The 25,912-nt window shown below is 46.2% G+C and overlaps 6 protein-coding genes across 6 annotated transcripts; 1 reads left to right on the top strand and 5 right to left on the bottom strand.

Moving 5' to 3' along the window:
• Window positions 1-188: 188 nt before the first annotated feature.
• C8R40DRAFT_1164568 (TATA-binding protein associated factor Taf2) lies at window positions 189-6,679 on the bottom strand (the record flags this gene model as incomplete). Its single annotated transcript, XM_046230528.1, has 19 exons — window positions 189-531; window positions 590-868; window positions 918-1,824; window positions 1,874-2,064; window positions 2,122-2,679; window positions 2,730-3,089; window positions 3,138-3,205; window positions 3,255-3,482; window positions 3,534-3,644; window positions 3,702-3,863; window positions 3,914-4,033; window positions 4,084-4,518; window positions 4,578-5,600; window positions 5,649-5,855; window positions 5,915-6,051; window positions 6,102-6,329; window positions 6,390-6,462; window positions 6,516-6,561; window positions 6,636-6,679. 19 exons carry the CDS (start codon window positions 6,677-6,679, stop codon window positions 189-191), a joined length of 5,520 nt encoding a protein of 1,839 aa, XP_046092251.1.
• Window positions 6,680-6,875: 196 nt separating this feature from the next.
• Window positions 6,876-9,203, top strand: C8R40DRAFT_1076730 (Low temperature viability protein-domain-containing protein). Its single transcript, XM_046226943.1, has 6 exons — window positions 6,876-7,046; window positions 7,098-7,895; window positions 7,956-8,307; window positions 8,362-8,571; window positions 8,629-8,837; window positions 8,890-9,203. The coding sequence occupies exons 1-5, from the start codon at window positions 6,906-6,908 to the stop codon at window positions 8,823-8,825; spliced, it is 1,698 nt and encodes a 565-aa protein (XP_046092250.1). The 5' UTR covers window positions 6,876-6,905; the 3' UTR covers window positions 8,826-8,837; window positions 8,890-9,203.
• Window positions 9,204-10,117: 914 nt separating this feature from the next.
• Window positions 10,118-13,323, bottom strand: C8R40DRAFT_1076728 (tRNA synthetases class I (M)-domain-containing protein). The gene is made up of 13 exons (XM_046226942.1): window positions 13,136-13,323; window positions 12,989-13,062; window positions 12,883-12,925; window positions 12,791-12,798; window positions 12,579-12,732; window positions 12,474-12,515; window positions 12,314-12,403; window positions 12,203-12,254; window positions 11,767-12,136; window positions 11,498-11,704; window positions 11,273-11,433; window positions 11,184-11,215; window positions 10,118-11,128 (listed from the first exon to the last, which is right to left on the bottom strand). Exons 1-13 carry the CDS (start codon window positions 13,201-13,203, stop codon window positions 10,462-10,464), a joined length of 1,968 nt encoding a protein of 655 aa, XP_046092249.1. The 5' UTR covers window positions 13,204-13,323; the 3' UTR covers window positions 10,118-10,461.
• Window positions 13,324-16,829: 3,506 nt separating this feature from the next.
• Window positions 16,830-17,889, bottom strand: C8R40DRAFT_1164565 (uncharacterized protein; the record flags this gene model as incomplete). The annotated part of the gene is made up of 4 exons (XM_046230527.1): window positions 16,830-17,017; window positions 17,078-17,217; window positions 17,271-17,679; window positions 17,739-17,889. 4 exons carry the CDS (start codon window positions 17,887-17,889, stop codon window positions 16,830-16,832), a joined length of 888 nt encoding a protein of 295 aa, XP_046092248.1.
• A 1,314-nt stretch (window positions 17,890-19,203) lies between these two features.
• C8R40DRAFT_1032120 (uncharacterized protein) lies at window positions 19,204-20,360 on the bottom strand (the record flags this gene model as incomplete). Its single annotated transcript, XM_046223231.1, has 8 exons — window positions 19,204-19,455; window positions 19,528-19,705; window positions 19,762-19,862; window positions 19,921-19,990; window positions 20,051-20,083; window positions 20,143-20,180; window positions 20,235-20,270; window positions 20,331-20,360. Coding segments are annotated over 8 exons (738 nt in total), but the record flags the coding sequence as incomplete, so codon positions are not given.
• A 3,355-nt stretch (window positions 20,361-23,715) lies between these two features.
• On the bottom strand, window positions 23,716-25,358 carry C8R40DRAFT_21184 (uncharacterized protein). Its single transcript, XM_046234359.1, has 3 exons — window positions 24,980-25,358; window positions 24,394-24,921; window positions 23,716-24,335 (listed from the first exon to the last, which is right to left on the bottom strand). Exons 1-3 carry the CDS (start codon window positions 25,134-25,136, stop codon window positions 24,061-24,063), a joined length of 960 nt encoding a protein of 319 aa, XP_046092246.1. The 5' UTR covers window positions 25,137-25,358; the 3' UTR covers window positions 23,716-24,060.
• Between the last annotated feature and the right edge of the window lie 554 nt (window positions 25,359-25,912).

Below are 25,912 nucleotides of genomic sequence, written 5' to 3'. Positions count from 1 at the left end.
ACGTCGATAATTGGAATAATCCTGCGATAATCCGATCATAATGGGGACGTCCGCGGAGGCATGTCAGTTAAGAAAAACAAGTCTGCTCGAACTTTAGATGTTAACAGCTACACACAAGCTACACAAGTGTAAATACCCTCAAAGCAAACGGTCATTAGTACACGCATTATTCTAGGACAGATATACATTCAACCGGATTTGTGTCTCTTCATCGGCTGCTGCGAACCGCTCTTATCTCCGTCCTTCCTCTTCTTTGAATTTCCTGCTTTCCAATTGGCCACCGCATTCTTCAGATGATCATTAACCTTCGCAGCTATCAAACCTACTTCCGAATCGGCTCCATTGAATTTGATCGCATTTCGCACCATGAGATCAATGTCGGCTTCGAATGCGTCCACCGTTTCGTATTTATCGGCATCCAACTTCTGCCTAATAGTTCGCAAGTCTCTAGCATCCTTGCGAGGGATAACGTCAAAGTACGTAGGAATTCCAAGGAGTACTGGATCGACAGGTTCTCGAAAGACGAAAGATCTAATGGAAAGAGTATGCTCAACGATTTAGAGATCAGAGACAGATATAAACAACTCACAGGTCCTCTTTCACAAATGTCGACAAGATAGCTTGTAGGCCCCGCTTCTCTGCCCATGAAAGCTTCTTTTCTTTGATTTTGGCCCACTCTTTTTTGAATGTCGTTTCCACAATATCCGCACAGTTGACAGGAAAAGTGCCAGGAGGATTAAATTGTCGACAATTGTTGAACACGAGTTCTACATCTTTACGGAAAGATTCCATTGAGCTGTACTCTCCCTGTCCAAGCTTTGTGGATATCGTCCCAAGATCCATGGGATGCTTGATCTCATCAAAGTACCTGCAGAACAACTAAGAAAATAACATAAATGACACGACGGAGAACTAACGTTGGACAACCATCTCGATCAGGATCGACAGGAACTTGGAATATGGCAGAGTCGGAGATCTTGCCAAGGGTTTTCAAGATTTCTCTGCACTTCTTCTCATTTAACGGGGTGACATGAACGATAGGTTGCTTCTTGTGCTTCAAAGACGGTGTAGTAGTGGCAGATGCAGGTGGTAGCGAGATATCCTTCTCTTTCCCTTTGAGAGACGGGCGCGGTACGTCGATCGCAGGTGTTGAACGTGCAGAGTTGGACCGAGATGAAGATGTACCCGTATAGGGAACAGGAGCATCTTTTTTTGGCTTGGGTTTTGTAGCCGGGAGAACAAGCTTCCCGTTAGATGAGGTCGACGCGGAAGGCATTGACTTCTCCTTCTTCGCAGGAGTAGCAAGAGCAAGAATGTCGTCTTCTGCAGACGATTCTACATGCTTTCGTTTACTGGAAGAACCAATAACTAGTCTTTCCTGGGATTTCAACAAACTCTGCTGCCGTTTCATCTCGGACTTTTCCCGCTCAATAGCAAGCACTTCTTGCAGGAGATCGTGGGAACCATCGTCAATGTAAGGCGGAGGGGGGGCATCAACGTCCTGTTCTATAGATACCGACGGTGGGAGAGGTGGCGTTACTGGTGCTGGATCAACATGTTTTGATTTGACTTTACGAGGTTTAGATGAGCTGGCAACAGGTTTGGGATCAGCCAGAACACTTTGTGCCGACATTTTCAATTTTATGATTGGGCGAGCGGGGGGTATTGAAGGAGACTGCGGCTGTGCCTTACGAGGCGGCGGAGAAAATTTCGCTTGAGGGACGGGTGGCAGTATGCGATGAGGTTTCTGTGCGGGTCTAGGGGCAGTTTCTTCAGCATTGTTGATCGCATGTTGATCCAAAGTCTTGCTGATGATTGACCATTCTGCACAGAGGTGTGAAGATAGGACAATGAAGCAGTGGAAAAAACTTACGTTTCTCGAAAAATATCTCGAGGCTGATTGCTTCATTGTGCACAAAGCTACCGGGCATATTGTACTGCTTGGAATTGGCAATCATTAGGCGAAAGTCTGCCTGGAATTCGAAACGGTCCTTGTACATTCCTTGTTCCAATTTGGAACCCATAGTATATAAGTCCATTGGTTGCTTGATGATGGTAAAATAACTGAAAGGTCAAGTCAGGGCCTTCAGAATGGTGTGATTCGATCATAAAAAAACTAACTCGGGTGCATGGTCTCTGATTGGGTCGACAGGCTGCAAGAATAATTTAGCGTGCTTATTCGTATTCAATTTCTTCAATGCAGCTCTCGACGCCCTATAATCTACAGTACTCATGCCGCCTGATTGTGCTTTAGGCGTGTGACCAGCCTTTGCCGATTTCGGCGGTCTTCCTTTCGGTTTGCCTTTGGGGGCTGAGACGGCCGGACCAGTGACGGCAACCTTGGTATGAGTAGTTTCAGCAGGGAGTGCGACATTTCCAGACTGGGGGGTGCTGGTCCGTGATGAAACGACGATCCTCGAGCTCTCTGTGGCAGCATTAGCAGGGAGTTTGAGCTTCGGATGAATAAGGGGGAGAGGGGTCTTGGCTGTCGGAGGTTTCACAGGAGGTTTAAGAGGTTTCAAAGGAATTTTGGCGGAAGGTAATAAAGGAGCGGACTCAGAGATGGGAGTGCTTGGGATGTGGATACGGACAGTAGGAGGTGTTTCGTCGACTGGACGAATGAGGATATCTAGCAGCTTCAGTATACACCACCGGACTTCGTAATCGACATCAGGAGCACTAAGGGAGAGATAAAGATGGATTCAACTTTGAACAACAAAACAACGCACAGCGCAATCGGCACAGCAAAGTCCCTAAAATTTTCATTCTTGCCAACCTCTCTATCCTTCCGAAGGACTTTGATCATGGCATCCATCTCTGTCTTCTTAGATTCCTTAAGCTTTTCGGGGTGGGAACCATCTTCTTCGATAAGCAAAGATTCTGAATCCTTGGAGTTGGACTTCATCTCGCCCATTTGCACCAATAGTGCTAAGCTTTGAGTAGCACTTCGCGCAACATGCCTTCGCACAGTACGAGATGAATCGTTCGCCATGACGGCTAAAACGTAGCGCATGATTTGAGGTGTGTACCATTTGGTGAGGAAGAGTCCATCAAATGCAGCTATCCGAACTGGGACATAGTTGCCTTCTCTGCAAGAAAATGAATAAATTGAGAATAGTAAATCCAACACAACCTACCGGGTGAGAGGGAAAAATATTCGAGGGTGACTTGGAATGAGATTGGCGACACCAAGTAACATATGAAACTGATTTGAAGTGAGTCAACGTCAATTCAGACGATCTCGAGGCACCCACTTCTAACGCAGCGATAGTAACTATGTTATGAACCGAGGGAATTAGCCTGTCCATGCTGCGATAGCGATCGACTTCGGTCAACGTTTGTTTCAACAATTCCTCGTCTTCCGCGTTATGTTCGAGACGAACTTCAGAGGGGAGGAGCTCGCCTCGCTCCGGTGCAGCCGTAGACACGTTCGAGCAGGCTGCTGCTGATATGATGGTGCAAATATAATAAGCATCGGAATACTGCAGCTAAGCTCATTAGTATATGTGCAATATGACGAAGATATGACTGACGGGATTCGCTGTGTTGTCGTTGTACCGGAGCTGATCTATCAAAAACTGTCTGACCACAGAAGGTGTCTTTCCATTCTCAAATCGTATTCGTGAGATTGCATTAACAAGACTCTGTGGAAATGATCGTAAACGACAACAACAGTGTGAAGTCAGGATTTCACCACGCACTTTTCGTACAAAATATTCCGACAAGTCGGAGAAATTGTTCGGCTTGGGGATATAGTTGTGTGTAAATAAGTCTTGATTCGAATCTTCCGGTTCATAACAATATCGAAGGAAGAGTTTAAACAGATGGAACAATCCCAAAAAATCCAGCCTCCGTATCGAACACTAAAGGACATTGAGCAACGAGAATGTATGTATATCATACGGATACAAACGTTTCCCAGTGCTGTCGCAGCTTCACAACGAACCCGATAGTGGTAGTTCGAGACGAGAACAGTTTTCGTTAGTGTACTGGATACAATTGCTGTTGGTTGTTTGGACAGCGCGTGAACAGCCTAAGATCAAACGAGTTATAATTTATTACATGTATGGGGAAGAGTCTGACCTCAAGCTGCGCAACAACATCCCTATCTCTCTGAAGTTGGGAAACCCACATGAAGTCGGGTTGCTCAAACTTCAATGCCGCTATCCACTCAAAATCAGCGTCCATTCTGATCCACTCATATGTAGCGCCGCTCATCAACCCTTCATCCTCCTCAGTCCAATCAGCTACTTTCCAATTCTCTCGTTCTTGTTCGTTTTCCCAAACTTCGAGTCCAAAACCCATGTCAATCATACCAATGGCTTCGGCAGCCTCAGTGTCCCCCTCAGCAGCAGCCTGCGCAGCGGCTTGACGTGCAAGATACCGTTTTGTATTCCTTCGAACACGCTTATATTTTGTGTTGAATGGTACCTCGTACCGTTTGAATGGCGTTCTGATGTCGAGAACATGTTCATAAGGAGTTCCATCAGCCTCGTGTATTCGAATAGTCATTTGGCCCTAGATGTTTGTTGTTTTGTGAGACGATATGAATCCACAAAGAAATCGGAGCTAGATACCTCAAAAAAGGGTACTGGTTTCATCAAAATCTTAGATACCTCGTTACCCTCGTGCACCTTATGTGCAGGACACTCTTGCCGCATCGTAATCTCTACCGCCATCTTTTTCCGATTGAAAGTCGCTTGCACACCAAAAGAAGGGCAGCCACTACCATAAATCCACTGCTCCGCAAAACTCCGTGGGTCGACACTGCTAACTTTTCTACACATCCTTAGAAAGGCATGCGTTGAAAGATAATTGTTCTGCATTTCACCGCTAATTGCCGACAAGAATAACTTAGGGAGGACACGGCTTAGCCCAAGAGAGGTTCCAGATTTTCCTAATCGACGGTCCAAAATATGCAGGACCAAGGGGGCTTTCAGATTGATGAAAGGTAAAATGCTGGAATCTGGGGGATCGTAATGTTGCGGTTGACATATTGGGGGCATCCCTCCGTTATCCCATTCTATCACCCGTTCCATATCCTTCTTGAGTCTGAATCGATATTCGTTGTTGCCAAGCAGTTTGCGCATGAATAAACCGGTGATATACGACGCCAGACCATTCACTAGCCATAAATCTGGCCATTGTTTAGGTTGAATATTGATCCCTACCCATTGGCAGGCAAGTGCGTGGCTAAGTGCGTGCCGTGTTTCGATCGCAGGTTCAATCGCATCATCCCCGTGCAACATGTCTACTGTGATGAGAGAAAAGCTGGAAGTATCAAATCGTTGAGTGGGTAACTCATCCACGAACACGACTTTGAAAGAACCGAAAGGATATGATCCAAATTCTGACGAATAGAAACTCATAGCTGAGCGAAGAGTAGAGGTGGAGCTGGTAAGGAATGATTCTTGTCCGGGCAGACAGAATGTGTATATAAGTGGCTGAGAAGAACTGCTTGCAGGATCGTCCGCTGTGTTGTCCGCCGGTATCGAACGAAGGTGGAAGGGGCCAGTAGCAAAACCTATGTGTTGTACTGAAGTAAGAACAGCTTGAGAGAAGAGAAAAATCGTTTTGTTGGAATTATATGGATGTGCGACCTATGACATCCATGAGTGCGTGGAATCAAACGACGGAAGGGAACCCACCTGTTCGACAAGCTCGCCGCTACATATCACGACCGTAGGTATCGCATCGCTGGGATCGTCTTCCTGGCTAAAATCTCGCTCTTCCAGGTACCGGGGAACTACAAATTCAAACTCCCATGTGCATTTTTCCCAAAAGTTGTCGATGCACGGAACCCAGCACCTTGCCGCATCAGGTGAGGTCGGGGTAGTGTAAGCATGGGGGACGCGCTGTTGAATGATATATATATAAATGGCTTATGTTCAAAAGATGAACGACACAGACGTACATAGGGTTGAGACTCCGTCGGAAGCACGAATTGTATACCTTCAGCAGGATGACGCAGACTGTAGGTAATTTTGACTACAATTGGTGAAAATTCCGTGACTTGTTGATTAGGTTGAGCCTGAGGCTCGGGAGTGGAAACTTTACACGATGATCAGTATCATTGACTACAAGAGAAGGATAAGGCTCACAATCATTGAGGATTTGGTTGACCGATCCGGTCGGCTTCAAGGACACTTCCTTCGGAATCGCGATAGACAGCTCTCCTTCGTCACCCTCCTGAAGAGCCGAATACAATTTACGCTTGAGCTCAGGATGTCGATGACAATCCGGTTCAGGGATTCCGTTGACGAGGTTAACAAATGGGTCATTGTGAACGAATTCCGCAGCGTACGCGCCTACGTGAACCGAGTGGACGACTGTCAAAGAGGCACAACGGCTCGTTTCATGGCGCAAAGAATATGGATAAGAACACGCACCGGATTGACGACAGTGCAGGATGATAGTCCTCAATTCACTGCTTGCAGGGGCAATAGTGATTTCTGTGTATCCCTGGAGAGAAATTTCGTGAATTGGGCGTCCAACAAGGAGACCAACAAACACACCCATAAACTCCCGGAAAAATCAATCTCCAGAACAACCTTTTGGTGACTAGTAGATATCAGAAGGCATGTCAGCACGCTTGAACACTGAATAAAGGGAGAGATAAGACGTATATAGAGAACCCTCGACGAAGATGTTCGCGCTGCGAATTGGTGCGATTATCCATGATTCCAAGCCTGGAAAGGCGATTCCGCTACTATGTGAGCTTCAAGAGTGCCAGCTTGTACAGACTTTGCGAAAAGATGAGACGAATATGCGATAGAAGGGAGCAAAGGTTGAAGCTGACAGCCAGTAGTGGTGGTCAGTCAACAGCTCTGGTTGAATGACTATACCGATTAGCTAATCAATATAATTGCCTCAACTCAGCGACCCAGCTCGGTACGCTTTTTTCGATGCCTCCCAAGTCCATTTTTCGTCAGCCAGGCGCAAGACACTTTCAGGTGGTCCACAGATCTCAAAGAGACCCTCTTATCCATGATCCCGACGTTAGTCAGCATGTACTGAAGGAAATCGCCCGACAAAGCGACAAGAAGGTCAAATCTAAATCTCATATACTTCAAATGGAATACTCAAACTTGTAATAGGGAAAAAGTCGAGCCGATCTAGAAGCCACTCTTGACCACGTAGAAATCGCTCGTGATGCTGAGGCCCGTGTTGGAGAAGCTGCTACATACGGAATTTACTACAATGATACGGAATACGACTACATGCAGCATCTTCGGCCTGTCGGTGTGCAGGAAGCTGGTGTTGAGAGCGTATTAATCGAGGCTCCGAGCACCAAAAAACTCAATAAAAAGGCTGAAGGCTCGAAAACCAAGCCTGGTATCTTGCTGCGAGATTTGCCGCAAGAAGTATTACCTTCCACTTCAGAACTCCCCCGGACTTATGAATCGCAACAAGATATTCCGCAAAGCATATCTGGCTTCCAGCCGGATATGGACCCACATCTTAGACAGACACTCGAAGCTCTAGAGGACGATGCTTTTGTAGATGACGACCTCGCAGATGATTTCTTCGGAGATCTGATTGAAGGAGGAGCACGAGATAGTGATGAAGGAGTAGAGTTTGAATTTTATGAACATGGACCTCCGGAAGACCGCCAGAATGTATTACCAGAAAAAGAGCCGGACACATGGGAAGAACGTTTTGCTCAATTCAAAGCTGCTCGAAAGGCCTCACCGCTTTCTTCAACAAGCGACGACGAGCATGACTTCGCCTCAGAGGGTGGAGATACAGTCTCTGGTCTTCCAGCCATATCTGTCATCGGCGGCAAAGGCAAAAGGAGACACAAAGGAGGTAGCGATGCTTCTGGATACAGCATGAGTAGCTCTAGCATGTACCGAAACGAGGCCCTTCAAACACTGGATGAACGTTTCGATCAGGTATGAGCCTTATTTGTCATTCATTTCGAAGTAGGTGTGCTGAATTTCCACAACTCCAAGGTTATGCTCAAGCAATACAACGACGAGGAAGAGGACGAAGATGATGAGGCGTCATTTCTTTCAGATGAAGATAACGACGAAGCTCCGCAGTTAATTACCTCCCGGGAGGATTTTGGCTCAATGATGGACGAATTCCTCAATGACTACGAAATTCTCGGTCGTAAGATGAAACCCAAGCTTGACGGAGACACCGGAGCAGAAAAACTCGACACTCTTCGCAGAGCTATGGGTCAAGACGAGCGCATCCGTGGGAGCCTTGCCGACGCAGAAGACCGCGATAATGACGATGATAACGAGTTTTTGCGAATAGATGAGGAGAAAAAGGATCGATGGGATTGTGAAACCATACTTAGTATGGTCCTACAATCTTCCTGAATTTTTCATGTTTTATAATCCATGTTTCCAGCGACATACTCCAATCTTGAAAATCATCCGCGACTTATCCGTGTTCGACACTCCAAGCCGGTACCTAAAATTTGCCTTGATCCCAAGACTGGCCTTCCAAGTGTCATCGATGCTACTTCCAAACCTGCCTCCAAACATACTTCAAAAATCAAAAAGGATTTTGACTCGTTTGCAAATGAATCTGATGACTCACCTTATGAAGATACCTCTCGTGCGTCTTAACATCTCTTCTCTAACTTTTTTTTACTCATTACCATGATACAACAAGCCCAACTCTCAGAAAAAGTCACTCGGCCGCGCAATGAAGATCCAGAGTCTAAAAAAGCGCGCAAAGCTGCTGTGAAGGCACGGCAAGCTGAACGTAGGGCGGATAAAAAGGCGACGAAGCAAATTTTCGGGAAGGAGTTGAGGTCCGCGAAAGTTAAAGCTCTACAAGAACATCCAACTGGTATCAGGAAATTGTGACCCAGTCATTTTGTTTGTATCTGGGATCTGATTTAATATGGAATGCTGATTTCGATTTTTTGAGATTCTTATGTAGAAAAATTTGCTGTTGGGCCTACAGTGATGCACTGTGGTGTAGACCAATGGTAAACAGATCTTTGCTGCTCGACAAACTTATCGCTATCGACTCGTTAATTAATATGTTGTGGGATCTCGATGCGCAAATCAGCCAGAAATAGAGACCGAATCCCTCATTCATGCCCATGTCCTTAACAAACAATTGATATGAGCAATAATCCACTGGCATTACTGTAAAAAGGAACAGCTCCCCGCCCCAGCATCCGCTCATCTGTACACATCCGCGGGTATTCCGACTCCGTGGGAGTTTGTGCGATTGTTTACTTCCCGGTTCAGCCCTCTAGCCAGTATTGCTTCGCTTCGCTCGCAATTATTTCATCTCAAATTTTCAGAGGGGAATACTGTCAGAGGCACTACGGGGTATTTGAGCAAAACCATACCAACTGTGGAGGAACGGTGCATTGAAATAAAAGCTCGAAAGAATGAACTAGATGTCATTGCGGCACGCCTAGGGCCCGCAGCTTCTTACCCGCCTTCAACCAACGAAGAGTATGATTTCTGTGATGTCTCGCTCATTGAAATGGCAGATGATTTTTTCGCTCCAAATGGTCCATTCAGGTGCTACTACCAATGTCACGGTTTTTTTAGTTCAAAAGCTTCGTCCTGCTCAGCGTGTCAGGACAACATCATGTATGGCCATGGGGTATTCGACGTCGGGAAAAATCAATCCACCCAAAGGCTTCTTCAGCCTTCCCGATCCTGCTGTCCCGGCTGGTGATTATGAGTGTGAACAAGAAGAAGCTCATTACTCTGTGAAGGAGTACTGTGTTCAAAAGGAGCAGCTTGGAGTGGCTGGTGCGGCAGGTGTTTTACTCCACACTCGAGGTTCTGCTACTGTAGGTATGCTCGTAGACGGTATTTTCGTTGCCCAGGCATCAGCTTGTGGGTCATACTTCCCCTTGACCATCTGCTAAACAGAGTGAAGACTGACTGCGGAGTGAATATGGAGTTAATTCCGATGTCCTTTGACAATAATTGGTGAAACGCCGTGGATTCTCATGATTTAGAACAGTTCTGTCACGGTGTCATCGTTCACGATAAGTACGGTCGTGTACTTTTCTTTTTATGGCCTTGTATGCCTAACCAAATGTTCCCATTCTCAGCAACTTGCAGTGTCGATGTTGCTTGCTACAGATCTGGCGAAATGAATAATTCCATCGTTCATTGGGAAATGTCTATGTTACAAAATATGCATAGATTCTATAGAGGGAGATGTCATTCCATATACATGGGGAAAGTAAATGCTGCAGAACGCGAATCTTGTGGCCCGGGAATGGCTGGGTAGATACGGTAAGAGCCATTTCACTGATATTTCGAGAGCGCGGAGAGACGGGAAGGCGAATGCGAGAGTCTCAAAGAGAGGGGGGAAGCAAAAGCAAAGTCTTAGATGGGAATGTATCTCAAACAAAGAGAGGCGAGATTCTAACAAAATTACCACACTCAAATGTGGAACGAGATTCCTGATTTTCGAGTATGTACACTGGAAACTAATGCACGGCCGGAAAACCTCCAAGCCCCATCATTCGCCTCGTTTCACGTCGGAGGGAGCAGTGTACACTGGCGCAGCAGCGTCCTGTTTTTTTGATTTTGATTTCGATTTTGTTTTCGATGAGCCAGTCGCGGAAGCGGATTTAGTCGTAGAAACAACCTTGGCTTCGTCTCCCCCAAACTGCTCCCTAAATTTCTCCGCCATCCCTTCTTCAATCTTCTTAAACAGATGCGCCGGCTTCCCAATCTCATGTCCCGCCAATATATCCGTACTCAACACCTCCGGCACCGCACGCTTGGGCGCGTTCAACTGCACCAGCATCGCGTCCGCGGTCGCAGGCATATACGGTTCTACTAATGCCGATAACACATATATCAAATTAAGCGCTCTAGATAGAACTTGTGCTGTCCGGGTGGGGTCAGACGACATCAATGCTTTGTTTAGGCCAGAGGACTGGAGGTAGGCATTGCCGAGTTGGGAGAGGGACATGATGGTTTGAAGACCTTGACGGAGTTTGACAGAGTCCATGAGGAGGATGTAGTCCTGCAGCAGATTATTGACTTGGGAGATAAAAATGGAGTCGTTGGGGTCATTTAGGGAGAGGGGTCCCGGGGAGTCAGAGTCAGAGTTTTTAGGAACAATGCCTTGGTATTGGGATGAGATAAATTTGAGGACCCGATTCACAAAGTTTCCGAAGCTGCCACGAGGATAGATCAGATTTTGTACATTTTGAGGGAAATGAATCTTATTACTTGTTTAATAAAACATTGTTGTTCGCTGCAATCTGTACGAGCAAAGTATCAACCTTCGGAGCGTATGGCAAAATTCGTACAGGACTTACGCAATCTGCCCACGAGAACATGGCATCCGCTGATTCAGGTCGTGTTGACAGCAGATAATATCTCCATACAGATGCTGGGATCCCCGTCTCTCTCGCCTGAGGACCAAATACACCCCGATTGCGGCTCTTGGAAAATTTCCCGCCTTCGTAATTAAGATATTCTAAACACGAAGCCGGTTGGAGAAGGTGCAAAATTTGGAGGGCAATGAGAAGGACTGGACGCACCCGTTGTGGAAAGATGGTGCAACATCGTCCAATCTCTCCCATCCCCAATCTGTATCGAAGGAAAATACACCGTATGGAAATATACGTTGTCTTTCCCCATGAACTGGTAGAGATTCACGTCTTTAGGGTTGAACCACCATTTCTTCCAGTCGGGGGTGTAGTTGGCTGTAATACTGGGGTATCCGATGGGGGCGTCGTACCAGACGTCTGAGGATATATAGTGTCAATTCCAAACCAGTCTAAGAAACGAAGGTACACCGAAAACGCACAAAGGACTTTCTCCTTCATAAGCGCGTCGTCCTCCCTCCCTAACTCCGGAACTGGAACTCCCCATACCAAATCTCTTGTTAGAGGCGCGGGAATAAGCCCCCCTTTCATCCTCGCATCGATGATCTCAACGTCGGAATTAGATCCGGAATGTGTCGTTTGCACCACCGAATTCGCCGACCATTTCCCCTTCTTCGCAGCCTGTTTAATCCAGGCCTCGGTTTGCGGTTGGAGGGTATCGAGTTTGACGTACATGTGTGTGGAGGAACGGGGGACAACGCGGTGGGATTTGTTGACGAGGCAGCGAGGGTGAATAAGTTCGATTGCGTCGAGGGTGCGGCTACAAGAGTCGCATTGATCGCCTCGAGCGTCCTGGAGAGGAAAATTTAAGGCAAAAGAAACGAAGCAAAGGATCGGCTGCTTCGTTAAGCGACGTACCTCGTATCCACAGTGAGGACATGTTCCTTCAACAAATCGGTCTGCTAGAAACCTATGAGGTGAGGGTTGATTCGTTCAACGGTGATTCGTCAAATAACGATAACAGTGTACCTTCCACAATCTTCACAATAAGTCTGTTCTTTACTCTGCGGTTCCAGATATCCGTTCTTGCCGAGGTTTTTGTAAGTTTCTTGACATATTCTGCGGTGAAAAGAAATGAGGGACGTTCAGACGCGTTACAGAAACATCATCCGGTCTAGAAGACGCGCACTCTGTATGTAAGGGCGTAGACGTCCGGCCAAAGTAATCGAATCTGCGATTCAACAATCAGGTTGATTCATCCTTTCTAGTGATACTAGTTATCATCAAAACGCACCCGATATCAAACCACTCATAAGTCTCCTTATGCAACACATGGTATTTATCGCACAACTCTCTTGGTGTGATACCTTCTTTCAACGCTTGTGTCTCTGTGGCCGTTCCGTACTCGTCCGTCCCGCAGATGTAGAGTGTAGGTCGGTTGCGGGTTCCTGTATATGTAGTTCAAGTTGCATTCTGCGAACTTTGAGACTCATAAATCAAACTGACGATTATACCTGCAAAGTTGAGCTTGAGCAAAAACGGGTCCACAGAGAAGGGAAGGAGGTGCAGAATAGTGATATAACAGTGAACGGACGTACCGACTAAATACATCTGCACTCAGAGTGCTCCCGATTATATTCCCTACATGTCCATGCACAGTCAGTTTTGGACTAATAACTTTGAATGATACGGATTTCGAAGTACCTAAATGTGGCACATTATTACAATAAGGCAAGGCAGATGTGATCAAGATATTTGTTTCGCCTGCTTTGGGGAGTCTGGCGATGAGCATCGTCAGATTATGCAAGATAGAATTTTGGAGAAATGGGAAGAAGAGAGGAAAAGTAATACATTGCAGGGTGTCCTGGCAGAGGAATAACTTGTAGTATACCGTCCGCAGAGTGTATTTTTTGAGACATGGAAAGGCCTTCAGAAAGTTAGAATAAATGAATCAACGTGGAGGGTTACAGTAAATGGTTCTGATCAGCGTTATCGATTGATTATATGACTCCGTGTCGAGCGCTTCTCATTGGCGCTCAAGTCGGCTAGTTCAGGTCCGCGAAAGAAGTTGCTGAACACGTCGGAAGAAATTATCGCTCATTTGCATGCTTCCATAGTCAACAAGCTGAAGATTCAACAGCGTGGAGACTACTATCATGTTGTCATGGATGAATACTCGCAAGAACTGTCAAATTTGGGCGAATCCTTTCATGAAATCGTTTCTAACATCGAAGCAGATATTGGTCAACCTGTGACTCCTTATTCTCCCCTAGATGGCTACGATCCTGTTGGTTATGGACAGGCAAAGTATACGATTGATATCATATTGATTTTCGCGAGCTGATCTCGATTCTTAAAGCTGCTCGCTGCTGGCGTTACTTTCTTGCCTCTGTGGCAAGTTTTGTGCTTGATCTAGGAAAGCCGAGGGCACATGCTGGCTTGGATCTCAAGCTATCTCAAGATATCCTTCCTCGCTTTGGAATGTCATTTTATTCATCTTTACTGGCCATCGAAATTCCTGGGAAAAGGCGCTCGCATGAAGAGCAGAAGATCGAACAACCGAGTCGATATATGACACCCTCATACTCACTGGTCCAAACGAAGACGTTAAAATGATTGAAAGGACTTCGATGTTCGCATCCGGATTTGAAGAAAAATCCGAAACCGAGACATTATCAAATCCCGCTTGGAGATCATTGGATTACTCTACGGCACACCCAACATCGACGACGTTGTACGATCTTCATAGTCCAAACAGGTCGTATCAGAGAATGAAAAATGGTGAAATTAACGAGAGTGATTTCTAAATGTACAGTGTGATGTACACCGCGATGAGCAACATAATTGCAAGAACCAGGAGATCGGGCAAGTGACAATTCGAGAAGTTGAAGATTGTATCTTTCAGAGGCAAGGATTAGGCAACCATGCTGAATCCTAGCGGCGCATAGCTGAGACGTGTACAAGCATGAATGGGCTACACAGACCTTGGAGGTTAATCCATTTTCGCTTCTTATTCAGCATCTCATTCCCGAGTTACGCAAGAAATTCGTCGGCATCGTGTTGAGAACTTGACTTGCCCTTGCCTTTGTTCGGAGGAGGCTTTGACTTTAACTGAGCTTCTCACTTCAAGAACCTGCATTCCTTCTACCTCTCCGGGCGGAACATTCACGGCACCCATTTCTCCTAATAGCATCTGTTTCGAGGTGGCGGGATTTCAACTCGTTCAGTCTGGCTTGACGAGTTCTTCGTCTATCGAGAAGGTGTAGGATGCAGCGCCCCTGTCGCGAATCTTTCAATTTGGGTCATAATGTTTGTTCCAAAGGATTGTTCTCTTCGGAATGTTCGTTGATAATTTCAGTGATACGATCCTCAGTATGTTGGTATGTGGGGAGGTGGTTCTGGAGGATCTGAGTATTTCTTGTAAGAAAGTTAGAATTGAATATACTTAGAGAAAAGGTGACTGACGGATGACGCCTCTGTAGGAGAGAAATATATCAATTGTGCATTATCTTGTGTTAAATAAACTCTGACTTACCCATCGTCAGATTCTTGAGTTTCACCGTCACGTTTGGCCTGCGTTTGGCCAACAGAAATGTTTTTGGTTTCGAGCCTGCGAAATTCAGTGTGAAAACACGCCTGTTTCTCGTGAAATAATCGTTTCATTCGCTCGTAATCATGAAGTATCTAAGAAAAGAGCTATCTACTCGTACTGATTACTGAATATTGAAGCAATCGTTTTGAAACGACACTCGAAAGAGAATGGGCAAAAGAAAATGAAGCATGGATAAATCATAAGGCGATGGAATGGTAGGTAATTGTAGCAGTCGTGGCAATGCCGATAGTCCGAATCATGTCTGAATCTTCAATCCAAACACGGACAGCAGTCTACTAATGCGCATGCGCAAAAGGGTACAGTTGAAACATGAAAAAGAAACCAAAAAGAAAAGGCTCCCAATAACTACGCGTCCGACATGACAACATACCTAACCTTGAAAGGAAACCCGACGTCGACATACATGAACAAGGAGAATGGTGTACTGAACCAGTGGATCGCATTCGCGAACGTTGAGCGGTAATGGCGGAAAGGAAATGGAGAATGCAGATAGATCGAATAGGGTAAGAGGTAGTAAGGCTTCTCAAGCTACTAGAGCGAGAAACGATACAAAGAGTGACGAATGGCAACGGCGTCAAGCGATCGACAGTCGGTCCACAACTCGCTTCAACTCACGCGAGAAATCAATCTTGGCCGTCATCACCTATCGGGAGACTGGCAAAAAAGATCTGCGGAGATGAGTTATTGCGCCCCATACATTTCGATATCAAAACCTGCACCCAGTAACCTTCGGCCTACGCTCGACTTGAGAGAGCGAAATATAAACTCGAGCGCCAGCACGAGCGCGATCCAAATACATAAATCTTGCCTGCAGCTACCCAGTATTGGCCAGGGGTGAACAGCGAGTAGTAATGTCGGTCAAGGTGATGTTGCATGGACCAAGATACCGGTGCAAGCTGGGGAGGATGAGAATAAAAAGCGATTGAGGGGCATAGGGGATGATTGTTCAACAAAAATAGCAGGAAATGTCCGAGCCGGGACGTTGATTAAACGGTCGACCAAGTGAATTTCCCCAAAGAAGACACAGTGGGTGGTAGAAAGGGTAGTAAGTAAAAGGTACAATCCAAAAACATAAATCATTCGATAATTAGATGATGCAAGGCGAGAGCAAGGAGTAACAATGATGATGAACAATGATGATGAGGTTTCCGCGTTGAAAGTGAGGCCAAAAACGACCGCCTTGCTTGTCGTCCGCACTGAATATGGGAAATCGCAATAGAAATCGGAAGCTGTATGCAAACCTAAGAGAGGATGCTAACCAGAAGGACATAGTGACGCCAGTGTATCGGCCACACACGAGGCACGATCCACAATGAAGTGGTCGCCTACGAGCGTGTGTATGGAGAATGAATAGGACCGGGATGAGGTAGTTCAGGAGAAGCGACGGTAAAAAAAGAGGTGTAGTACAAGAATGCGCTACGAGTAGGCGAAGCACGCACAACCATCAACCGACAATCAAGTGGTGAGGAAGGTATAGCGCTTCAAGCAGCTAACTCGAGTCTTGCGTAAGTGTCGTCCCCAAAACAGTTCATCAACCGAAAGATCCGTGTCGTCCATCGTCGTCCAATGGTTTTGCGGGCCGTCATCAAAAGAGAGATGCGTAAGCTTCAGCCTCGTGTCCCATCTGTCCCGACCAAAAAGCGGGGAGATCGGAGGATGAGGCTAGGCGGTAAATTGCGCGCCACCGAAAAACAACTGCAAAATAATTAGTACAGAAAGAACGGTGCCTTTCCGTCAACGGCGGAACTATAGAACAAGGGAGATGCGTAATATGATAAGATGCGATAGTCCATGACATAAATGAAAGCAGTGTCACCCTGTCCACACAAGGGGCAGAGTAAATAGAACTCGTTAGTCTGTTTTTTGGTGTGCATGGAGAAAGAGGGCCATGGCACTTTTTTGAATGATCCCGCGAGGCAACGCAGGGAAGCTCTAGAAAGATGTCGGCACCATTCCAGCATTGACGGCTGCCATGGCGGCAGCAGCATGCCTCTGGTTGGCGGTCCCTAACATGAGAGCTTCGTTGACATTACGAAGCCTGCTGACTTCGTCGTCTGCGGCCTTGAGCTGGGTCTCGAGTCGGTTTCGTACAGCGTCCAAGTACTTGATATGGCTAGCGGCTACGAGACAAAGAGATCATCAGCTGATGTTGAGCGATAACATATCAGATTGACACTTACCACGGTCCAATAACGTCACTTTGCTCGATTTTTGGTTGATCGACGGCAAAGTAGATTTCAGACGAGCGTAACCGTCTCTCAACTCATCACGACGCTTTTGTTCGGACTCGATGCGTTGTCTACGAACAGCCTCTCGACGACTAAGAGATGCATTTAAGCGGTCGAATTTCAGGTTGAGAAAAAGAGGACTCACGGATCCACACTTCCTGTAGACTGTTGATACTCTTCTTCCTCAGGATCGTCCGAGTCTTCATTGGCAGTTTTGCTATTTCGCCTCTTGGTGGCAGCAGTACGAGCGCTGGTCCTTGTGGGAGGAGGGACACCAATTGGATTGAAGCGATGCGACCTGGGCACAGTAGCAGCGTAGGGTACTGATGGAGGGGGCGATGGGTTAGACCCACGGCTGTGCCTGCCCGAGTGCTGATCGTCGGAGGACGCGTCGGCATTGCTCAGACTATAGGTCAAAGTAGGAGGCGAAATACTGGCGTTATCGGCTGGAGTGTATGGACGAGGTGAGAATGAAACGGGAGCGTAACCGTACTCCCCCAAGCTGGAGAGGGGTACGGTGTGGAAAGTCATCGGTGAGCTTGAGGTATTGGATACTAAATATTCGTCAGATGAATGAAAGAGTACAGTTAATTGATAATTGAAGGGCACTTACAACCCAAAGCAGACGAATAGCTGGGAGGTGAAGGTGGGGTTGTCGTAGGATATTGAAGATAATCCATTGAACTATCCAAGAGGAATGATGGGCTTTCCATAGGCTCCATGAAGGAAGAGTGGGACAGGGTGGACTCAAAGTCGAGAGACATCTCGAGAGGGATATAAATCAAAGAAATACAACAGACAAGGAATAAATGAGTTCGAATAAGAACTATGTGGCGCAAATCAGCCTTTGGAGGATTTATATGAGGTCCAAAAAAAATGCTAACTGTAGGACGCCAACAAATAGAGTGAAGCAAATAGCTTAAGATGTTGGGCGACAACTGCCTCGAGATATGTCTCGGAGGGAGGGAAAGGGCGCGGAAAGAAGAGGACTAAGGGAAGTTAAGGGATGGGAACGAGGTCACTCTGTTTATATATACAGCTCTGGATGTTGGGATCAATAAATTACCTAATTAGGACCGTGTGATTTACTTCCGCGGAATGACCATTCTGGCTTCATTCACACAGAAAGTCATTTCTGGACTTCATTCCGGGCTATCCGATTTCCGGGAAATATGTAGTTTCGTCCTGACAGCTCATTTCTCTCTACTACAGATATCCCTGGCAATTCATGCTGGTGTCGATATCAGGATCAAGACCAAGAGCCATTAGATTGACTCAGGATCGTTTGGTGCCGCTCATTACAATACTCTGTACAGTTCTTCTCCAAGAACAATGGAGCTACACCGATCCCCCCCTTCGCGCCGATGATCCGTAACGGACTTCGTTCTTACCGTAAACTTCCAAAACCATGAATCTTCATCAAGATCCGGCTTTCCGAATCGTTCGTAAAGTGGTTCGTTCGTTTGGAAGTCGGACTAACGGGGAATCCAGATACAATCATAAAAACCCCGATTGGTCTTTCGACTATCCAGCATCCAAACGATTTCAAGCGAAATTCAGACAGAAACAGGGTTCAGTGTGGTTCAATCCAATGCAATGAACACGACTCTTCGTCATGATCAAGGATTGTACCAGTGTTTTCAACCATGACTAGTATCCTCCGAGGTTTTTCGAATGTCACGCCAAGTCCAGTGTTGCCCAGAACCGACCGCATGCCTTTTGCAACGTTTTTTTAATATCAAAAGAACTTTCAATCCTGTCCAAATGACAAAGTTGCCTGAAAAGAACAAGACTTTCGCTGTGATTGAACAAAGCACTGCCTCGAAATCCTATAGAGGTTTTCCTGAAGGGGGTTGCTAGAAACCTCATTTGAGAAGCGAAACCTAGCTGACCACTGTGCACACGACTGATTGCGCCCATCATGTATGTACAAACCAGTACGAACCCAGGGACAATCTGAGTATAACGACCCAAAAACCGTTAGAACCTGAGATATTCACATTTCCAGAACATGGTCATAAGAAAAATGGTTTCATTCATTATCATGAAGTTGGCGGTTTCACCGTCATCGTAAAGCATTAGTTTGTCGTAAAGTTCATGAAAGCGCAATATAAGCCATAAATAATGTCCAAAGTGGTGACCGGGCAAAAACGACACGACTGCACAAATGGGCGCTTACGCGTTGTAATAGCCTTTTGACACATCATCAGATAAGGAGGATCGTTGAATAGGGGATGTAAAAGCGGCTTACCTCCTGCGTAAGGACCTTTCATTGAGCTGTAATGTTCCAGTCGCTTCTGGTAACGCCATGTCATGAAGTACATGTATATCTAAAGCGGGAAAAAAGTGGGACCAACATCAGCGAAGGTATGAAAGGACGTAAATAGATAAGGACGATCTACCTGAAATACAAGATCCACAAGTAGGGAGACAATGAATACAACATATATACTCGAGAATCCCGCTGCACAAAAACCGGCTGGAAAGGTGGTCGAATCATCTGATGTTGTTGATATAGTTGTCGCATTCGAGGAATATAGTTGACCGCCGTTTTGACATTCCCAAATAATATGGTCTTGCCTGAAGGGTACATTAGCATCAGTGCAAGCAAGATAGAAAAAGAACAAAGTTCGAACCCGCGATTAAGCTCCACAATCATAAGAATAGCCCTCACGGCAGAAATAACAATAATGAAGGGCCACAAGAATTTGCACACTCGCGTCCAAATATAAGACCGCTAAAACAACCCATTGAGGTGAGGATGTCAATTAGCTCCAACCACTGAGGGAACGCACATTGGAAAGAGCAAAGATATCGATGACCGCAACGAAAGCCACAGCCAAACCGACACCGCCGTAAACATACCTGAATGGGTTAAAAGAAGAGCTTTTAGTACGAGATTGACGTTACTGGGATCAATCGCACCACTCATCGGCCTCGAAGAAAAGGAATTGTCCACTGAGACGCGATGCGACTTTTGATTAGCACACTAGCAGCTACACCCTGTATACTCTTACCGAATGAGAAGAAAGATACCCCCAGCAATACTATAAAGCTAGAGGTAGGTAGAGTAAACAAGATTTAACGGAAGTAGATAAGAGGAATGCACAGCAATGATGATGGCCCATGCCATTGCGCCGCCCCTCTGTGTGATATTACATGTGAGTTAAACCAAACTACGCCGCTAGCAGCACCGGATCCTCACCAGAGGGAGAACAAGCAAACAGTTATCACACCTAGATACAATATAATATGTTTAAACTGATGCTCTCTCTCAAGATAGTAGGAAATGCACATACCACATCGTTATTAATGAGAGGCTGTGCGGGTGAATAGAGGGTTTCGCGGAGAGAGAGAGACGCTATAGCAAGCAGGGTATTTAGGGAGGTCAACGAGACGGTCGTCACTAGTCGTCAGCCGTCGTCGTCGTCGTCGCAAGGAAAGGTGGTCACTTAGTGGCCACACCACGTCACACCACGTGTGGTACAGAAGAATTGTGTGACTTCAGTCTTCGGCTTTTCTAGGCTTTTCTTCACCCGACGCGTCGGTAGTCGGTTGGCTCGTCCGACCATCTAGACACGGTACCACGAAAAGCGCATTACTTTATAGGTGGATCGTTATTCGAAGGTCTTGTTCTGCATCCCAACAAAATCCATTCTTTCGAAGAAACTAACTCGTGTCTTCATGCCCGCCACGTCTAGCCATATATGCAAGAGGTGACTCCTTCAGAACTTAACTCGAGGATTGATTCCAGAAGCTAGGGGAGGCTGTCGTTAATTAAATTCCAAATTTCCTACAATAAATTTCAGGTATTCTTCAATTCAGTGACCGCCAAACGACTGGTTTTCATCCTTATGTGTTGGATCTGACCTTTGATTCGTCGCAAAGGAAGTACGAATCATTATTTTCCTTGAACGGAATAACATTGCAACTCAAAACACTCCGTTCGCTTGTGCTGGGTTTTCCGTTACAGGTGCTTCAACTTAGTTGCCTCGCGTTTACAAGCAGGCATGTTATACGATCACTGATTCTGCGATCACTTGATTTTTTGCAGTAATCAGGTTCTTCATGTAGTAAACTGTAAGTGCTGGAAATACTTGAACCGCTGTTTGTGAAAGTTAAATCATATGCTTTTGTGAAGCCTCAACGGAAAGTTGTGTCCAATTTTCTCTTCCTGCTTGCACTATTCTTCAAACTCTTCAGTGTTTGCGGGACCGATTCCAACTCAACTAGATCTTAACATTTAACCTCCGTTATCGCAAGCAGTGATGCCCCTCCCGATTATTACGGGGACGATAAATTGATGCCGGTCATATTCTGGGACTGCGTTCTAGAGATATTGCAGAGTGTCGCGGTCGCGGTCGCTCCAAATCTCTGCTGCTGCGAGAAATGTCCCCGACTAATCTCCTTCGAGTTGTGTGCTTAACTGTCAAAGCTGACAATACCCTGTTCGTCATTCATGTATCAGTTCATCTTGATACCCTTCATTGAAGATGCGAACTCAACTTCCACTCGATCTGCCGCGGTTTCAGAGACAAATTTGACTGGGAGCTCGTACGCGTATTTGACTCATGCATGCTTGAAGCGCATGGATCCTATCTTCAAGGTCGGCCTAAGATTTCTTCCTCATGTACTCGGATCTCATTCAAATGCCGAGGCAGACAGTGCGGTATGTAAGATATTGCTTTAATTTCACAGTCGAGGGCCAGCCTCTGTGGTAAAATCTACGGGGTCATGTCGAATGGGAATAATGGACACGCTGGGACCCACTGCGAATTTGCACTGTTCAACGGCTCGAGGCTCTCAAACCGATCTGTCAGTCCTCAACACAGACATAAACATGCGCTGGTAGTCACAGTCTCAAAATCCCAACTTCGATAATATACTCGGAAAGCTCGCTTGGGAAACGATCCCGAGATATCATTAATATAACATTAATTTGTCGGAGGCAGTTCCTCCTGAGCATTCTTCAAAATTCATCCAGCTGACTCGATTGACCGAGATTGACTTGAATGCTCAAGAACTCTCAGATGATACATCGGCGGACAAAAGGATATGCAGGATTCTCGTTCATTGGACCACTTTATCAAGTACGGTATTTCCGTAAGTACAGACCTCTCACGTTTAACCAAATCATCTTACCGAACTTCTAGTCACCTACTTATTTTTGGAATCCTCCAATTAGCTCGTGGAAGGCGGAATGGTTGCTCTGTAGGCTTTTGATAGCGGGTGATTGTCATAAATCCAACCATAAATCAGTTCTTAAGTTGCTTCTCCGACTTGACTAGTGGTCCGACTCTGGCTGATACAAGGAAGAAGGCTTCCAGCTATTTCAAACAGGTTTCATACGAGGCAGTTTATCCCTCAGGAGGCCCCCAATAACCTCGAAACGAGGCTGGGGTCGCAGTCTATTAACATGTGCTCTCAAAACCCAAACAAAACCACTCGAACTCTATGCTCGCAAGTTTGCTTAACTTGAGTGTATCAGAGTCGATTCCACCTCAAGGAATCAGCTTACCGCAGTGTACCTGGCATGACCTCAACCAACCACATTGTTTGCAGATGGTTTTATTTCCCAAGTATCTCATCCACAGAACCCGCGCCAGTACGCAAATCCATTCCCATATGGTCTTTCGAATCTCAGCTAGTATATCTTTATATCAAGGCTTTTTAACCAGAATCTTTGCTCGCTGACTTGAATCTTGATTTGGACAAAGGCCAGTGCGTCTTCGACGGAGGCCATTTCTCAATTGTGTGAGGGGACAGGCGATAGGTACACGGATAGGTAAAATTCGAATGCTCATGAATACCTACTTACCCGCCAGATATTTTGACCCCTCGATTTGGTTTCCTTGCATTCGAATAACTATACCCAATTAGGCCAGTGCATAGGGCCACATTCACACCCCGACTTGACTTTTCGATATATAAGGTAAGTGTGGTAAAAACATGTTTAGCTCACGCCTCCAGCTCTTAAGCCACCTGCACATAAACTTCAAGTTCGCGCATATTCCCAAGAGAAGCATTGTTAGCATTTACATTCAAGCCGGGTACGCCAAGTGAATACATACAAAACTACATACACAAATGTCCCACCGAGCTCGTATAGAGGAGATATTTAATGGTCCGAACCAAGATGCTGTCCACCGATGTACGCTCAAGTTCATCTCTCTCAAAGCACGACGCTCTCGCGCGCGGCCCGCATCAAGCAAAGGCTGCAGGCGGACGTCAACACCTGAATGCATAGCAAAGGGGCAATTGGTTGTGGCCTAACCTAGCTTCTGAAAAGTTCTCCACCAGATCTTCATCTATAGAGCATGCATACCGTTATTCGTCAAGAATCATGAGTCATTTTGTGTCCCGCCCATCAATGGTAGGACACATTGTTCGTGCCGGCCTCGAAAATATGCGTGTACACAAGCCGATCAGGAGATGAGAAATAGCAAGTAAGGATAGCGGAGGAGGAGGAGGTGTGTTGTCCTTGCCAATCTCTGATTGAGCTTCGTATCGAGCATTTCTATCGGGGAAAAAACGAGGCTGCAGTCTGGCGAGATTCCGGGAAGAAAGTATCATGGAATTTTCTAAATTCGCCAGGAATTTATTTCGAGTGATATCGATCGACGAGATGGCAGTACGATAGCATCAACACGCTGCAGTCGGACAAGAACCCCTCAACGTCAAGTTGGAGAATTGATGTTTGCGAGGGTTCGCAGGAAAGTAATAGCCAGAGCGCACAGCACTATACGACCCAGCGTCCTCACTCGCTCGACTGAGCCTGACCCCGTGGAATTGATAATCTATGCGACCAAAAGCTGAACTGCAGACGAAGAGAACAAAGAGGAATTGCGAGAAAAAAGATGGAAAGAATGCGTGATAGAAGATGATTAAAAGCAGTCCTTTTGTTGTGAAGAGCAAGCAAAAACAATTTTTTCATCTCATTGATAGCCACCATCCGACATCGATGGACTAGAATGACCCGAGTTGTCCGACTGAACATGATGTACACGGCTGGGAATGATTGTTTGAGGAGGCATATCTGGCGGAGGTGAGAGTGGCCGTGCTTCCGAAAACATCCCAGGAGAGGGTGTGTTTGACGTGAGCGAGATTTTCTCGTTGAGATTACGAAGCCTATGCATCTCCGACTCCAATGCCGCGAGTCGAGTCTGCAGTTCACGGTTCACAGCTTCGAGATGAATGATGTGGTTGGTCGCTGGACAAAAGGGATCAGAAGGCGCGTTATCGGGAGCGATCGATAAGGAGAGACTTGCCTCGTTCTAGTAGCGATACCTTACTACTTTTCTGGTTGGACACAGGAAGGACGTCCTTCAGTTTGGCATAACCGTCTCGGAGTTCGTCTCGGCGCCGTTGTTCCGCCTCTATCCTTTGTTTTCGGGTGGCCTCTTTCCTAGAGTGAGCAAGGTTTTCTTGGTAGGGACCCATCTCGTCCTCGTCGGAGTCTTGGGATCGTCCGCGGCTCCGCCTGCCAGACGAGCTGGTGGGAGAAGGCGTAGGATTATAGCGGGTGTGCCGGTGGACAAGACTGTTGGCACGGGACGAAGAAGGGGAATTGTTGCCGCTGCTATTGTACAAGCCGTCGGCAGAAGTGTCCGAACCAGAGACGGGAGGCGAAAGAGGATCGTAAAGCTCAGGCGAAGGAGGCGGAGGAGAATGGGAAAGGGGAATGGGAACATGAGGCACCGGAGATGTGTTATACGGATCGTGATATTGATGAGTAGGCATCATCATGTTTGGATACTGTAAGCCCTGCTGCTGTAAGTCTTCGACAGACAATTGGCCTGGAGAGATTATCTGATGAACATGTGTTGTAGTAAGTAATTGTTCAGGACGACCCACGCGTGTGACTGCCGTCGTGTCCAACAACATGGTATGGACTCATCGCAGCAGAATTGTAGGACACATTGAAAGCCGGTTCTTGGTCTGTGGAATAGAAAGTAAAGCTATGGCTAGCGATTTCATCAAGCTGGTGCTGCTGCGGTTGTTGATGATCCATGCTGGAAAAAAAAGGGCAAAAAGTCGTATCGTTCGTCCTGGGTCGTGACTGTAAAAGGTTTTTTTTCGTTACAGAAAAAGAGAAAAAAGATGATAAGAGGACGGGAACAATAACTTTGCTTTCGAAAGAAGTCGAAAGCAAAGGTTGTACAAATCTGTACACACACAACCTTGACGACTTTGTGTACAAACAAGTATACAGTTCGTCATTGTACTCAGTCTGAGCATTGTACTTTTCGAAAACAACGAACACTTTCTTCAACCTCAAGCTGGAGTTAAGAGCCAAGTAAATTAAGAATTTTGCTTCCGTGGCAAGGATGTATTTTACTGATCAATATAAGCCGACGATCACTGGAAGTGGTTCAGGGCCAAAATTGCAGCTTTGCCTCATGGTTGCAGATAATAGATGGCACAACTTTCTATGTAGGAAACCATGGCCTGTGACGTTACAGTAGAAATGATGAGAGTGTATATGTACATGCACTCAAAGATTTGTATCTTGAAAGCAAGAGAGCTTTGTTTCCGAGACGGCAGTCGAATAAATAATCTATCAATAAATACTGGACGAGACATCCTATAACCTCAAGCAGGACCCGGACATATCGTAGGTTGCTCGAGAGGTTTGAGCTACCTGCTCCGAGCTTGGAATTCACCCCAAAGTGCAAAGCAATTGGACCGCAAGACCGCATCATGACCGATCGCTGGTAATCCGGGATTCGTTGAAAGGAAACCGGTATTTTGGAGAACAAAGGTACCCTCAAACGTTGGTGGTGAGGA

The sequence above is a fragment of the Lentinula edodes genome (genome assembly GCF_021015755.1).
Source record: "Lentinula edodes strain Le(Bin) 0899 ss11 chromosome Unknown C8R40scaffold_1, whole genome shotgun sequence".
NCBI lineage: Eukaryota > Fungi > Basidiomycota > Agaricomycetes > Agaricales > Omphalotaceae > Lentinula > Lentinula edodes.
Note: the sequence above shows the minus strand (reverse complement) of the source record. Positions and strands in the feature narration are given on the sequence as shown.

Bases quoted from the DNA above. Each gene is read 5' to 3' on its own strand.
- C8R40DRAFT_1076730 (XM_046226943.1), top strand. From the start codon at position 6,906: ATGCCTCCCAAGTCCATTTTTCGTCAGCCAGGCGCAAGACACTTTCAG. The intron at 7,896-7,955 runs GTATGAGCCTTA...CACAACTCCAAG, and splicing joins TGGATGAACGTTTCGATCAG to GTTATGCTCAAGCAATACAA. The intron at 8,308-8,361 runs GTATGGTCCTAC...CCATGTTTCCAG, and splicing joins GGATTGTGAAACCATACTTA to CGACATACTCCAATCTTGAA.
- C8R40DRAFT_1076728 (XM_046226942.1), bottom strand. From the start codon at position 13,203: ATGTCTCAAAAAATACACTCTGCGGACGGTATACTACAAGTTATTCCT. The intron at 12,516-12,578 runs GTGCGTTTTGAT...GTTGAATCGCAG, and splicing joins TATGAGTGGTTTGATATCGG to ATTCGATTACTTTGGCCGGA. The intron at 11,434-11,497 runs GTGCGTCCAGTC...CTTCGTGTTTAG, and splicing joins GCACCATCTTTCCACAACGG to AATATCTTAATTACGAAGGC.
- C8R40DRAFT_21184 (XM_046234359.1), bottom strand. From the start codon at position 25,136: ATGGATCATCAACAACCGCAGCAGCACCAGCTTGATGAAATCGCTAGC. The intron at 24,922-24,979 runs GTGGGTCGTCCT...TAATCTCTCCAG, and splicing joins ACACGACGGCAGTCACACGC to GCCAATTGTCTGTCGAAGAC. The intron at 24,336-24,393 runs GCAAGTCTCTCC...CCTTTTGTCCAG, and splicing joins GGTATCGCTACTAGAACGAG to CGACCAACCACATCATTCAT.